Source organism: Silene latifolia, chromosome 2, assembly GCF_048544455.1.
Source record: "Silene latifolia isolate original U9 population chromosome 2, ASM4854445v1, whole genome shotgun sequence".
Taxonomy (NCBI): domain Eukaryota; kingdom Viridiplantae; phylum Streptophyta; class Magnoliopsida; order Caryophyllales; family Caryophyllaceae; genus Silene; species Silene latifolia.
This window is the reverse complement of record NC_133527.1, coordinates 1,775,825-1,792,581: the sequence shown is the minus strand read 5'-3', so window position 1 is coordinate 1,792,581 and position 16,757 is coordinate 1,775,825. Positions and strand designations below refer to the sequence as shown.

The 16,757-nt window shown below is 37.3% G+C and overlaps 1 protein-coding gene across 1 annotated transcript; it reads right to left on the bottom strand.

Annotated features, from left to right (window-relative positions):
- Positions 1–2,665: 2,665 nt before the first annotated feature.
- LOC141641997 (protein STRICTOSIDINE SYNTHASE-LIKE 10-like) lies at positions 2,666–13,159 on the bottom strand. Its single transcript, XM_074450654.1, has 3 exons — positions 12,759–13,159; positions 6,198–6,464; positions 2,666–3,298 (listed from the first exon to the last, which is right to left on the bottom strand). The coding sequence occupies exons 1-3, from the start codon at positions 13,037–13,039 to the stop codon at positions 2,719–2,721; spliced, it is 1,128 nt and encodes a 375-aa protein (XP_074306755.1). The 5' UTR covers positions 13,040–13,159; the 3' UTR covers positions 2,666–2,718.
- Between the last annotated feature and the right edge of the window lie 3,598 nt (positions 13,160–16,757).

Genomic DNA, 16,757 nt, shown 5'->3' with positions numbered 1-16,757 from the left:
AACAATAAATATTTAGGAAGGTGTGAGTCATTTTCAGGTCAACAAATATCAAGTTATATATGGATGATAATCAACTTGCAAAAATAAATATTTGGGTCGGGTCAATTTGGGTTGAGTCAAACTCGTGTCTTGAGTTTGGGTATCAGGTCGGATACGGGTCAAGTTATTCAGATCGGATTAATTTTACCAGGTTTACTTGATGGCTGAAGTTATGCCTTCTAAACTTAGTATACTTAGCATCTAGGTAGCACGGTCCATAATTTCGGGCATTCCGGGTCAAACCGGTCCAGAAAATACCGGTCCCGGACCGGACCGGACCAGAAACCGGAATCTTGGAAAATGGTGGACCGGACCGGAATTTTTAATTCCGGTTCCGCTCCACTCGATTCCGGTCCGGACCGGATTATGCCCACCCCTAAGCACGGACACTCCTCCTTACCAGTCGTCTCGTGTCCGACATGGCACTCGTCAAGCACACGCGGACACGCCTAAATGACTCGAATACTTATAAACGAGGAATAAGACGTCGAAAGACTGATTAGAAGATGGATTTGAGTGAGAAATGAGAATAAGTTATAGTCAAAGTCAAATTTACCTTCAATTATTTAAATTTAATATCAAATACATTTACAAAAATAAAATGGTAAGTTAATTGTAAGTTGTAACTATAAAATATATATGTATTTTATTAAATTTAAATAACATGTCTCGTATCCTAAATTTCATGAGATACCGTATCACGTGTCCGTGTTAGTGCTACCTAGCTTGGCATGGGGGGGAATGTGTATTACTTGTTGATAGACGATGAGACGTATTCATAGTCATATTAGCTTATTGTTATGTAAAAATAAAAACTATTTTTTCGATTTATTTTCTATTTTGATCAATTTAGTTGATTTCTTCCCATATGCATTAGTTACGTTTATGAAAATATCTATTTGCATCTATTTGTTAATTAAGAACTCAAACTATTACAGTCTTGGGTAGGGTTGTTTTCATCCATGTTCCATCTACATCATTTTATTATTGCTCCAAATTAATTATGTGTAAGATTGTAAGAGTATAATGTGCATATATATTATGTGTAAGATTATAGTGTATTGTGTGTGCATATATACATAAGATTTTATTAAAATCATCATAATCGATGTTTAAAGATTATAGTTGTTACGAGTATGAATTATGATCGATTGTGTGTATATACTCCATATCTTAGTCAAAGTCATTGCGTAAATCATTATGCATACGTTAGACTACCCAATGATTATATATTTTTATATTCGAGTTAATTAGTATTAAGCATATCAATATTGATTCATTGAACTAATCATGAACACAAATATGTACTCTGGCAGTCTTGGCTTACTACGTTTCATTAAATAAATCATACTTACAAGGGTGTCTAAACACATTTATTATATTAAATCATTTCAGGTGTCAATCTACAACTTTACTACTAACTTAGTTTAATATGTAGACCATATATGTTGACCAATTGGTCTCCCTTGTGACGGGTTACCATTTATGCCGGATATTTTGTGAGTTAAAATGGTAACAAAATGGGTTAGTGGAGAAAGGGGACCACATGAATAGTGTTGCAGAGAGAGAAAAAGTAGGTACTTTGTGAGGTAAAATGGTATCCGTCACTCAAGAGTGACGGATATATGCCGTCACAAACAAGAATTTGTGTATGTTGACATTGGTATTATTGTACTGACCTCATATTTTGTGGTTCCAGCGAGTCGAAACTAGTGTATATTTGACTCGATCTGAATTTGTTTGGTATTTGGATGTGTTCTGTAACAGGTTAGACAAAGTCGATGCTAGTATCATCATGAACGTAAATTTCCTTGCGTAGTTGTTACATAATTTAAGTGATGAAGTTGTGATAAAAGCACTTGTAAAATTAAAGGTTAAAGAAAAAAGTAAATTGATGATTGGTGATATAGTACGTTGTATAAATTACAAGGACAAACTTCACTAGTCGGCCATACTACTGCCAGAAGTTTCAAGTACTTAACTCCGGACCCGTTTGTGAATAAAAGCTTTACTTTTTTTTTTTTATTGTGGCTCATATTAGCCCGTTAAAGACTTGTGGTACAAAAGCAATTGGTCGACCAATTATTTGCATTATTAGTTCACTATAGTGTAAATGTGAAATTTAAAAGTTGTTCTTAAGATAATTGATTTGAATGTTTGATCGTTTGAATGTCTATTTTGACTAAGCATTATAAATTTAACTAACGATCGCAAGCGACAGATCTTGATAATAAATAAGATGGCTTAAGATTTGAACATCTATTTTATGAGTGGAATTCTGAAACTTAACCATCAAATTGAGACAGTCGAATGACAATTTATTTAGACTTTGATGTTTCTGGCTTAATTTAGTTCAATTCAGTTTAATTCAGCTTAATTATTCAACTCGGCTATCGGTTTAACCCAACTCTATTCAGTTTAGTTTCTTTCATTCAGCCAAAAAGAACAAATAGGTTCTTATTAAAATACATTTAAATTTGTCATAAGGAACCAGGGCCGCTCAAATCGTAACTATAATCCTTCATAGGTAATATACTCCCACTCTTTATGAATATTGTTTCTACTTACTTGAGAAATCAAATAATGTCAACTTTAATAAACATCTACTATCGAAACACATTAGGTATACTTGTGTAGTAAAAAAGTTTAAAAAAAAAAAAAGTTCCTCAAAGTTGTGAATCATACATAATTCATAGTCTTGTACAAACTTGCAAAGGGCAAAATAACAGACCCAAACCACAAATTCCCATCTTTCTCCAACACTTCACTAACAAACTTCAATTTACCACTTTTATCCTCCAAAACTTTAACAATTTTACCCTCTTCATCCAATTTTACAGCTAAACCTACTGATTTTAACCTAGCAAAAACTGAAGCCAATTTTACACCATTAAATGGAAGATTAACTATGGTATTTCCAACCCAAGGAAACGAAAGAGCCCACTTCAAAAATTTCTCTCGTTTCGAATAAATTCCAACCCAATACTCTCCTTTAGAGTTCATCTTTATGTTGTCTGGAAACCCTGGGAGTTCACTAAACACTTCTGTTTCTCCGGCTTTCGACGAAGTTTCTAACCAATATCTTAGGATTTTGCATGTTGTAGTTTCCGCTAGTAGAAGGAAATCTTTGTTTTTGCTTAAGGTTACTCCATTTGGGAATGATAGGTTATTAAGAAGGTTCGTTGCTTGTTTTGTTTGAGGATTGTATTGAAGTAGCCTTCCTGATTTGTCATTGCTTAGGATTACTGACATGTAGTTCCTGCATGACAAGAATAATTAATGTGAGTTTGTATTAGTATTTGATAAGAATTCAAGGTGAAGTTGCGAATATTTAACCCCTTATATATTCTGTCGGTTCAGAACTTCAGATAGTTTAGTTTTATTTTAAAAGAGGTGAAGGGCTCGAATGTAAGCCATCTTTTAATTTTCAGATAGGAAGACTCCACATTAGTAACATTGGTCTATAATGAAAAATGTTACTCCCTCCGTCCCATTTATTTCTTTACTTTTTCAAAAAAAAATTATGAGGGCTTTAATTAAAGGTAAACAAATGATTGGAACGGAGAGTATTAAGAATCGTGTCAATGACAATTAATTCAGGGATTAAGAGTAGTGAAACTAGGATACTATCAAAGAAAAATTGCTACTTGATCATGTAACTTACCTGAATTGCTTCAATGGACTAATAATTCAAAATACAAAGTATTTTTTATTGATCATATTCTAAAGTTATGGACTAGTAAATTTTTTGAGACAATTGTAAATGAACTTGCTCATGTTAGTTAGTGCAGTATATATATAGTTTGTCTACTTCAAAGGCTTATTTCTTCTTACATTATTAAGTCAGTTAGTCTTGTTGAAAACGGGTCGGAGGAAGTGACGGATAATACCACTCACAAAACGGATAGGGGGACAAGGTGGAGACACCCCATGTGCTTCCCTCTCTCCTCTATTTGGGTCATTTGTGAGAGAAAATGGTATCCGTCACTCCAAAGTGACGGATACGTGCCGTCTTCAATGTGATTTTGTCTTATTAAGTAGGTAAAACAATAATGGAAGAATATAAATTCTTATTTAAGACGGTTGTTAGCGGGAATCACATCTACAGTGACCTATGATCCTGATTAGTAATGAGCATTAGTTAGTGCTAGAGTTATGTTATGAGATCATTTCACACTTAGGACGACCTTAAAAGTTAAGAGATATATATTCCTTCTCATTCATCAAATTCTTTACGCTTTCTATTTTGGTATGTTTTGTCTATATGACTATATGTAATATGTATTGTTAAGATAACATAATGTACCCTTAAAAGTCACGTGTATGCGAGATCCTAAAATTCCACACCAAGTAAAGGAATCTAGTGAATGAAAGTGAGTATTCATGGAAGAAATGAGAAATGATAATATAATCAAAGGATAAGGACAATCTCTCTCTAACTTTCTTCTCTCTGTAACTTTCCCCAAAAAAACCCTAAATCGTTTTCTTGTTTGCGCCGCCGCCTCCCCGACCACACACCGCCCTCCCGTCTCCCCCTTCTAATCGCCGGAGATGAGGCCGTCTCAAGGCCCATCTCCGGCGATTGAACGCATCTCGTCGCTGTTTCCTTCCCTTCTGTTTAGACCTCGACTTTCGTCCTCTTGACGCCGTTCCGTTCTGATTGGACCGTCCGATGGTCGTTGGCTGTCTACCTGGTTTGTTCTCCTGTCTTTTCCGCCCCTACGATCCTCTTGAAAGCCTCACATGCAACCCAGGGACGGCTCCTCTTCCCCTCGCCCCTTCCCCCGTCCCTAGCAGAAATCAACTTTTGGTTTGGTGTTTTGTCGAGTGGTTGGCTCTTCTTGTAGGTTTCTGCGTTTTTTGAGTGTTGCGTTTTGGGTCGTTTCGGTGCTCCACCTTCCCTTTCCCTTCCGGATGGTCCAGGTCCGTGTTGTGTTGGTCCCTTGTCCGGGTGGTGTTCGTGTTAGTTGCAGTGTCCTTTATGGTTGATCTAGTTGCATGTAGGCCAATGGTCTTGGGGAGTTTTGTGTGGTGTCGGGTCTTGTTTTTTCTGGTGTATTTTGGTGACAGTTTGATCGATTTTGTCGGATTGGGGTTCGGTTAGTCCGTTGGGTTCGTCTCTGTCTTCGGTCTGTGGTCTTGGGTGGGGTTGGTTGGTTTGTGATGGGTGTGGTATGATGGTGTGGGGCTGATGGTTTTTTGGGGCAGTGTTGTTGGTTCGGATCGGATGCGGTGGGTTTCTTTTTCATGTTGAAGTCGTGTTTGTGGAGTTGTTTTGTTTTGTTGTTCCTGTTAATAAACACCTGGAGGTTTGGGGTGTCCTGTCTCCTTCCCCACTGGTTAGTTTCTACGACTAGTGTATTGTATCGGGTCTGTGTTGAGCCTAGATCTATGCGGTCTCCAGAGATGTTTTTGGTTAGAGGGATGTCCAAGTGGTATGTTCATGTTGTACCCACCTTTCTACTCGATTTTCTTGGAAACGAGGTTCTTGTCAGCGGGGGTTGTGTTCCAAAGTGTAGGAGATTACTCTCCTTTGGAGTCAGATTTCACTGGTCTGTGTTCCGTCTTTTCTTTCTACGTCCCTGTGGCGTAAGTGCACTTTGTTCTCTCACGTTGGGTCAAGGGTCTCGTGGTTTTCAAGATAACGTGTATCATAGTGAAGGAGATGAATCTCCAAGACGCTTTATTGAGTCTTGTCGTAGGTATTTCTCTGAAGCTGTATTGATTAAGCCGAGTAAGGATAGATTTATGGGGATTCGTTGGTTCTCAGAGGAAGATTATCATAGCCAAGGAGATGAATCTCCGAGACTCTTTTTTGGGCCTTGTTGCAGGTATTTCTCCGAAGCTTCATCAATCAAGACTAACAAAGATGGGTGTTTTCCTATGGCCAGCGCTACTCGTCCATTAAAGATTGTTGTGTATGTTGAGATTGAAGTTCATGTTCCGACATCCGTCGTACGCCATCAACACGTTATAGATAGCCGATGCAATTACCTTGTTGTTTTAGTTTATGTTATTAGTAGTACTTTGGGGTTTTATGTTGTAGTTATAGGTATGGCATAGTGGGCTGTACCACTAGAATGTAAAACACTTTTTTTACTGCCGTCCAAAAAAAAAAAAAAAAAAAAAGATATGTAATGGGCCGTGTATGGGCCTACCTTCTTGGATACCGAGTGCTACTAGAAGTGAAGTAGACGACCCCACTATGCTGATCAATATTCAGCCCATTAGTGAACCCAAGAGGAATTCCATCAACTTCTGTTACAACTTGACGGGCCAGTCCACCATCTTGGCCCACGACAAGCAGGCCCATATAAGAATCAGCTATGTAGAGTTCCCCTGTTTTTTCACTAAAACATAGCCCTAATGGCCTTCCACATTTATGCTCTTTTTCTTCATGATTTTGATCCTTTCCACATTCTTCCCTGCCAAAAACCCGACAACAACGCTTAATCATCGTGTTCTCGTTAGTCTTGTATAAAACCGTTGCATTCATAAGATACAATCACAAAAGATGAAGTATAAATAAAATGAAATGAGACTCTTGTATATATGCATGAAACCGTTTTATCTGAGACTGTTATATGCATGCAACCGTTTATGCATGAAACCGTTTTATCTGAGACTGTTATATGCATGCAACCGTTTCTGTTTCGTGTAAAAGTTGTTAACATTTTATTTTAAAACATTTTTTTTTCGCTATAGGCGCAGAGGTCGTTGTTTTGATCATTAAGAAATTTGTTGTTTTTTCTAAGTTCACATGTATGATGTATGGAACATACATGCATAGTGAACCAAATTAGTTGAACATTACAATCATGCAATTTCAATGAAATTAGACATCTGTTTCTATTAGTAAATATCCTTTAGATATTTGGTGTATCTTTTGTTTATTATGTACACATTATAGTAGTTAGCTTTTCCTTATTTGTAGCCTAGAATATATTAGTGGTTACCATAATATTAGGGATGTATCTTGTGTATCTTGTGTATATAAGAAGATTAATGAGAATCATCCCAGGGAAGGGGATTTCATCACTTACAAGATGGCGTTAAAGTATCCTACGCGTCTTGGGTGAACCTTTTTACTCTTCACGCTCGTGGATATAAGGTTTTACACCACATTGACGACACGCCCGCCCCTGCTAAAACCGATCCATTATATGACGCGTGGTATGAAATCGATGCCCACGTCCTACAATGGATCTACGGCACCATGTCCGACGAACTGTTGCCGCGTGTTCTTGAACCCGACTCTACTGCTCAAGCGGCATGGAATCGCGTCAAAAACATCTTTCTCAATAACAAGGGTGTTCGTGCCGCTAGTCTCGAGAATGAATTTCATACTCTCCAACTCGGAAAATTCCCGTCTTTTGATGCCTATTGTCAGCGACTTCGAGAGTTATCTGGCCAATTGAAAGACGTTGGAGCGGCTATTACTGATCAACGCCTGGTTCTCCAACTTGTGCGTGGCCTACCCAAAGAATATGATACGGTGGCGGCCTATATCAATCAGACGCTTCCGAACTTTGAAACAGCCCGTAGCATGATCGAATTGGAGAATCACCGACAGTCCAGCCGAGAGGAGGCCACGGCTCTCCTTACTCCATCTGCTCCCCCCACCGACAATGATACCCCTCCGTCATCTCGCCAAAACAAACGCAACACCGGCGGTAAGCGAGGTAACAACAAGGGTAACTACAACGGTGGTGGCTCTCGAAATCAGTCCAAAAATCAATCTCCTACTGCAACAGGAATTAATCCAAACCAGTGGGGTCCTATGCCAGGGTGGCCTGCACCATGGACGCCGCCTCCCTGCCCATACCCTACTTATCCCGGTTGGACCACCCCGTGGCAGCCGTGGCCTGCCCATATGTCGTCCTCCTCTGCTTCTCGCTCTGCCTCTGGTCGTGGTAATTCTCGACAGTCAGCACCGAACTTTGGTCAAGCTCATGTAGCAACCAATGACGGTCAACCACAGATGCAGCCCACCGACCTAGCCCAGGCTTTTGCCGCACTCCAGCTACAGCCGTTCAATCAAGGGCAATTTTATATGGATACAGGAGCCTCTTCGCACTTAAGTGCCGATGCAGGTATTTTTAATTCCCCTGTTAATTCTAGTTCGATACAATCTATTTACGTTGGTAATGGTGCTAGCATTCCCGTTCTTGGGTCCGGAACTACCTCTCTAGCAACCCCAAATAGAACCCTTCACCTACGTAATGTGTTATATACCCCAAAAATAATTAAGAATCTTATTTCGGTTCGACAATTTACCACCGATAACAATGTTTCAGTCGAATTTGACCCGTGTGGTTTTTCTGTGAAGGATTTAGCGACTGGGAATCTGATTCTGAGGAGCAATAGTGATGGTGATCTCTATCCCGTGTCAGCTGAGTCCAACACGACGCCTTCCACGTCCCACCAGAATTTTTTAGTCTCTTCTTTTGATGTCTGGCATTCCCGTCTAGGTCATCCGGGTGCTAATATTTTGAGTTTTCTTAGGTCAAATTCACGTATTGATTGTAGCAACAAATCCGATTCATCTTTATGTCATTCTTGTCAAATAAGCAAACATAAGCGTCTGCCATTTAATGATTCATCTTCGTCTACGCTTGCACCTTTTGACATAGTTCATAGCGATTTGTGGACATCACCTATTCCGAGTAAAGCCGGTTATAAATATTACCTCATTTTAATTGACAATTTTACTCAATTCGTGTGGGTATATCCGCTTAAATTCAAATCCGAAACCTTCACTAAATTTCTTAATTTTCAAAAATATGTCCTCACACAATTTCATCGAAATATCAAGGCTTTCCAATGCGATTTAGGTCGAGAATTCGATAATCATGAGCTTCGAAATAATGCTACTAAAAATGGCCTCACATTCCGGTTTTCGTGTCCCCAAACTTCTTCCCAAAATGGTAAGGCCGAGCGAATGATCCGTCGCATTAATGAAATTCTACTCGCTTTACTTCAGCACTCCTCCACGCCCTCTGATTTTTGGGTTGATGCACTTCACACGGCCGTACACCTACATAACATTTTACCCACAAAAATCCTCCACTTTCACTCACCAACTTCCGCTCTTTTCCACAAACAACCGTCCTATTCCCACCTCCGTGTGTTCGGGTGTGCGTGTTATCCAAACTTGTCATCCAAACGACCCCATAAACTTGCACCTCGTTCCACCAAATGTGTCTTCCTCGGTTATCCGCAAGAATTCCGAGGGTACAAGTGTTTTGATCTTAGCAGTGGCAAGCTCATCATCTCGCGTCACGTCACCTTCGACGAATCAGATTTCCCATTTGCTTACTCCTCATCACCGGGCTCTCCTACCCCTCGTTCAACCACCTCTGGTAGCCTCTCTCCTGCCCTCCTTGACGCCCTGACCCAGCCACCTTCACCACCTGACCCTACCCTCCCTAACTCCCCACGCAACCCGACTACACCTATCAACCCCTCCCCTGCCTCCCCTGCCTCCCCTAACCCCACTGCTACCCAGCCGCCACATACGCCCTCCCCTATCCCCACTCCCACACCTGAAACAGCATACACAACGCCTCCCCCACCACCCCCTCCTCCCCCACCACGTACCCATAACATGAATACCCGAGCCATGCACGGGATCTTCAAACCCCGTGTCCCCATTGACCTCATTGCCACCGTACCCCCTACCATTTCTCCTCTTCCCAAATCACCCAAACTCGCCCTTCAGGACCCAAACTGGCATGCTGCCATGACCGATGAGTATCGAGCTTTAATTGACAATAAAACTTGGGAATTGGTACCACGCCCACACACAGCTAAGGTTATTCGTTGTCTTTGGCTTTTTCGTCATAAATATAAATCTGACGGAACTTTGCAGCGCTACAAGGCACGCCTTGTGGTCAATGGAAAATGTCAACAGGTCGGTATTGACTGCGATGAAACTTTCAGTCCGGTGGTCAAACCCACCACTATTCGAACAGTGCTCAGTCTCGCCACATCTCGTTCATGGCCTATTCATCAACTGGACGTTAAGAACGCATTTTTACACGGTGATCTTGTTGAAACAGTTTATATGCATCAACCTCCTGGGTTTGTCGATCCCTCTGCTCCACATCATGTATGTCGCCTCCGAAAATCTTTATATGGCCTAAAACAAGCCCCTCGGGCTTGGTATCATCGATTTGCGACCTTTATTCAATCTCGGGGATTCAAAAGTAGTGTCTGTGATCAATCGTTATTTATTTATCGGGATGGTGTTCACATGGCTTACTTGCTTTTATATGTCGACGACATCATTCTTACCGCCTCAAGCACTACCCTACTTCGACAAATTATCACCGCACTCTCCTCTGAATTTGCCATGACGGACCTTGGGAAGCTTCACCATTTCCTCGGGATACAGGTAACTCGCTCTCACACGGGTTTATTTCTCTCGCAAACTCAATATGCTCGTGACATTCTTCACCGTGCTTCCATGGCCAATTGTAATCCCGTCTCAACACCTGTTGAACCTGGTTCCAAACTCTCATCTACGGCTGGTCCACTTATAGCCGACTCCTCGTTGTATCGTACTCTCGCCGGAGCTCTCCAATATCTCACCATTACGCGACCCGATATCACTTATGCTGTCCAACAGGTTTGTTTGTTTATGCACGCACCCCGTGAACCGCATTTCCAATTTCTGAAGCGTATTTTACGGTACATTAAGGGCACTCTAACCCACGGTTTGACAATCTCCCGTTCCGCCACTCATAATCTCACTGCTTATTCAGATGCTGATTGGGCGGGGTGTCCTGACTCACGACGATCCACTTCCGGCTATTGTGTTTTCCTTGGTGATAACTTAGTGTCTTGGTCGTCTAAACGCCAACCCACTATTTCAAAGTCTAGCACGGAAGCTGAGTATCGGGGTGTAGCTAATGCGGTAGCCGAAACAAGCTGGCTTCGAAATTTACTTTTTGAACTTCACGTCCCTATTTCACGAGCCAGCCTTATTTATTGCGATAATGTGTCCACTGTGTATCTTTCCGGCAATCCCGTACAACATCAACGGACCAAACATATAGAAATTGATATTCATTTTGTTCGCGAGAAAGTCCGTCTTGGTCTCGTTAAGGTCTTGCATGTTCCGTCTGAACACCAATACGCGGACATTTTTACTAAAGGTCTTCCCAGATATTTGTTCAATCGTTTTCGAGACAGTCTGAGCGTTCGTCCTACTCCCGTTCCGACTGCGGGGGTGTATTAGTAAATATCCTTTAGATATTTGGTGTATCTTTTGTTTATTATGTACACATTATAGTAGTTAGCTTTTCCTTATTTGTAGCCTAGAATATATTAGTGGTTACCATAATATTAGGGATGTATCTTGTGTATCTTGTGTATATAAGAAGATTAATGAGAATCATCCCAGGGAAGGGGATTTCATCACTTACAGTTTCTTCTCTTTAGTCACTTAATTTAGCTGATAATATTGATGACGTTTCTAGTAGTCTACATTTCACACGTCTTAAATTCATAGAAACAAACTAACTACTCCGTACTTTAGAAAGCCGTGTATCGAATATACTTTCTCTCATCCAAATCAAAGGTAACACTTGCTTTTTGGCACTATTTATGATCGTAGAGAATCTTTGATGTTATTCTTAATCTATAAGACAAAATATAGTCATATGGGATCTTGTTTGATTTATCGTCATTAATGTTATAAGAATATCAAATATTTACAATTTCTAATAATGTGTAACTAAAGATGTTCACGTTGCAAAACGTGCCTCGGTAAGTGTGATAAAGCAAGTGTTACATTTGGTTTGGATGGGAGGAAGTATTTCAAACTTAAATCGAGTTAGATAAATAAATGTCAAAAGCAAAATGTGTGAGGAGTAATAAAAAGTGTATTTATCAATGTAAATGAGTGCAACCTAACCGTTTTCAGTTGGTCTTGCTTCAGACAGGTTATTTTGGTCTCAAGCAATAAGACGGAATTTTGTAATCATTTTATAGTCAAAAGTGATCACTATTGAAACAGGTTACTATAAGCTGTAACACTGGTTGTACCATTGTGTTTACATTTAACCATAAAATGGTCACATATTCTCTAAAGCTTCAAACGAGAAGTGGTCATTTGAAACAAGAATTTGCGAACCGTTTTAAGTTTAAATCGGAATTGAAGTACAAAACAAATATGACCATATTAAAAGAGACTAATTGATGATTATTAGTTGGTAGGGACCTAATAAGGTCCTTAGGGTTGCCACTCATAGTAGATTAGTAGCAATATATAGTCTCCTAAAATCTACCAACTTCGCCACATGATAATATTTTGTCTTCACCTACCACAACTAGACATATTTTACGTTTCTTTTAGGAAAAAATCTTGCCCGATGAATTTTTAATTATTCCCTTTTTATTGGTGTTAGCAATTTGTAATTTCAATAAAGTTTAAGTCTTCAAATTCATTAGTAATTTAGAATTATAATCAAGAACATACCTTGTATCCCCGTTACGAACAAATGTCAGCTAACTTAATCGATACAAAATGCCACAATGGTATATGCAACATGAATATAACCCTAGGTTCATTTTATGCAATTTAACAAGGGGAAACAAAGCGAATCTTAATAACGTGCATGACAAACAACCAAAAAATTTCAATAATTGATTTAAATAATGAAATTAATCGTAATATAGAATGATTGCAAAAGAAAGGTAAAATAATAGTGCACCTATTAGGAGACGTGAAGGCAAAGTCGACCCAACGCCGTTGATGAGGAACCCACTTGATAATCCGGCCGTCCGATACACCGGCATACGGTCCGTCTCCCTTAGGATCGAACGTGAGACTTTCCGGACCAAAAGCATCATCAATTGGAATAACTTCTAGTAATTCTGAAAATTTATTTGTATTATTTTGTTGGTGCGACAATTTATTTGGAAAATATTTTATGATAAAGAGGGCAAAAATGAGGATAAGTGTACAAGATGTTATAAGCCTTATTGAAAGCATTATTTTTTAGCAATTAGCGTCGTCTTGTAGTGTATGTTGATTGCATGTATGAGTTGTGTTTGTAAATGAATGGTTGAAACTTTGAAGGAGTAAAATTATAAAGGTTGAGGATGTGGGGTGTTAGGGGTGCACGTTTTATTTGGTTGATAGCGATTATTGTCAAGGGTTTATTTATTTATATAAAGAGTCCAATACTAATCAAATTTGAGTTTAGTGGTCAAGGTTGATAGAGGTTCTGTCACAAATACTATTATACCTCCAGTAATAAGTATTGTATAATTACTATACATTTATTCGAGCATATGTGTAATTTTTCCGAGCTTTTTTAAAATTTATTTCTTTTATGTTTAAGTGTGTGAATTTAAAAACTTTAACAGTGTAGTTCGAATTCTTTAAAACAAAACTCGAAAACTCTAGTGCAGAACTCGAGTTCTACACCATACAACTGGTGGTATAGTCTATTAATTCATTTAATTGAGGTACTGTAAATACTAGATAATAGGTTTGGAGTTCAAATTTGTAGGCTATTTGTGTTGCATTGTCTTGTGATGGGTCTTTTTGTCAAAAAAAATAAAAAATTATGAGTCAATTTGTACGACCGACGACCTTATGATAGATCGACTTACATATTCGATATGTACTGTTATGTCTCATTTGAACTTATATTAATGGATGATAGTTTAAAAGATTAAAGGATGGGATAGAAGATGAGATGGACATAAATCGGAATATACGAAGTAATAATGTATTCTTATCTTATACTCCGTATTACGGTATTAGTGAAATAAAAATTAAAAGTAGTTATCTCAAATAACATAACAGCATAAAAATAAAATGTTTAGTTAAGACTCCCATCATTGTCTTTACTTGAACCAAAGTCCGATCCTTATAGAAATGCGCAACAATTTGCAAAGAAAATAAACAATGGACAATGAACAAAATAATCGTAGATTTATTTGATACTTATTTCAAAGTCATAAAATTGTTTAAGGAGTCATAATTATATCTATAAATATTATTAAAAGGGTAAACCTTAAAAGACACGTAGACAATGTCACCTCGCATTACTAAATGCCACCTTGCATAACCAAAATTCCACGTCATCAATTATAGAAAGCCACATCATTATTCTTATTTAAAAAGAAAAAAAATTGAACCATTAAATGCAAATAGCATAACAAACATTAACTTTGGCTTTTATAATTTTTAGATAAATTAACAACCATTAAAAATAAATTCATACTAAATTTAAAATTTTTACGTTTATTGTTAGAATATTTTAAGCAACAAATAAATATCACATAATTATAATTTTACACCATTTATAAAATAATAAATAATTTCTAAATATTAAGAGCAAATAGTAACATACTTAACATTAAACATTAATATTTTAATTTTTAAAACTAGATTAGGTTAAATGAAAAATTAAAAATTTACATCACTCTAATTTTAAACTATTTATATGTGCAACTCCCTCTTAAATCTTAATGAAATAAATTTACTCAGTTTTGTTAAATTTGATAAATAAATAAATCTATAAATATAATTTATAAATAAAGGCAAGGCAAAATATCCACCTCTTTTAGTTTCGTAAGATAACTCCCTAAACAATTCTCATGTAGTGTGAATTTTGTAAAAAAAAAAAAAAAAATAGAAAAAAAAACTTTTACATTGCTTTTTATTACTCTATATTTATGTCTATAATAAATATGCTAATAATGAAAACGAATACTCAAAAGTCATGAAAACTTTCTACATATTTATGTATATATTAACTTTGATAATAATAATAAAAAAAGTCTAAAAGTCATAACATGCATCCTCATTTGGCTATATAAATGTTTTATGGAAGGCACATTTGTGAGCCAAAGTTGAAATCAAAATTTTTTTTTACTCCTATTGTCAAAAGAATTGTATGTATGTGTCAATAATTTTTTTTTATCATTGTATCAACATCAAGGGAAGTGTATTAAGGTTTTTAAATTAATAATTTATTTATTTATTTTTAAGTTCGATTGGTTTGAAGTAATCTTCACATTTTTAACCTTAATGTGTGTGTGTGTGTGTGTGTGTGTGTGTGTGTGTGTGTGTGTGTGTGTGTGTGTGTGTGTGTGTGTGTGTGTGTGTGTGTGTGTGTGTGTGTGTGTGTGTGTGTGTGTGTGTGTGTGTGTGTGTGTGTGTGTGTGTGTGTGTGTGTGTGTGTGTGTGTGTGTGTGTGTGTAATTTTGTTTTCATTTAGAGACTATCGAGATTGTGGAGTTGAACTATTCAAAGGTAATATACTTATATCTTTATAATTCAATACCTATTTCTCACCTTATTTAAGAGAAAACTTAAATTAATAACGATAAGGTTAATATTACATAAATCAAATTCCGCCATTTATTTGTTATTAATCACTAAGTGGATTTTTTTTTTGTATGGATAGTTAATTGGAGAAAGAGGACTATATGAAGAAGAATGGTAAGAGAAAACTTCAATTAATAACCATAAGGTTAATATTATATAAATTAAATTCCACCATTTTATTTGTTATTAATCACTAAATGGATTTTTTTTGTATGGATAGTTAATTGGAGAAAGAAGACTATATGAAGAAGAGTGGTAAGAGAAAACTTAAATTAATAACGATAAGGTTAATATTACTTAAATCAAATTCCAACATTTTATTTGTTATAAATCACTCAATGAATTTTTTTTTTTATGGATAGTTAATTGGAGAAAGAAGACTATATAAAGAAGAGAACTATTATAATTGCTTAAACAAATACTCCCCCCCATTACTCTCAATACTATGTTATAAACTAACTAGAAGATTGACAACATGAATGTGAATGAGTAATTGTTTTTAGGTTCATAATTTTTATTTTTTTTAATTTCAGAAATTTTCATCTATATGTTTATTTGGGTATGTGTTATTTTTTTATTCATCATTTTTTCTTTGAAAAATAGCTCTCATAGAATGAAATTGGAGTAACGAGGATCTCAATCTTATTAACAAGTTGGACAAAAAAATCTCTTTTGGTATTGATAATAGCTAACTGTAAATTATTGTCTAATACTTATGCATACATGTCATATAATCTTGTGTGTATGTCTTATAACGCAAATGAGATTGCAATGAGATTTGTAGTAGCTACCATTTAACTCATTTTATCTTTTATGCAAAATTTTAAAATTTAGGATTTTTGATAAATTGATATAAACGATATATATATATATATATATATATATATATATATATATATATATATATATATATATATATATATATAGAAGTAGGATCATATGAGTTTGGTTTTTTTGGTGAGTTACCCCTCTGAATCTAGACCATTGATCTTGATGGGGCATATTCTGCACCGCTGACCAAGTCAACACACTGAGCAAGGTCAAAGATATCCACAGCAAGTCAACGACTTAGATAGCCTAGCCGATGCATCCCATCGGCTCGCCACCGGGTCTCGGCGTGACAACCGCGCCCGGGACACACATCCGCGTACTCATATCCAAGACCCCTCGGCGGCGAGTCAACATTGTCCGCCGGCCTGCCATAGGTCCCTCGGCCGAGGGGTAGATCAGTCTTTCCACCTGCTAGCCACTTGGCCACTTGGCCACTACGTGACAAAAGGTGAAAGTCTATAAATACTCCTCAACCTTCATTGAGGAAAGGATCTCACAATTATAACCTAAATACACTATTCATCTGGTAATATCT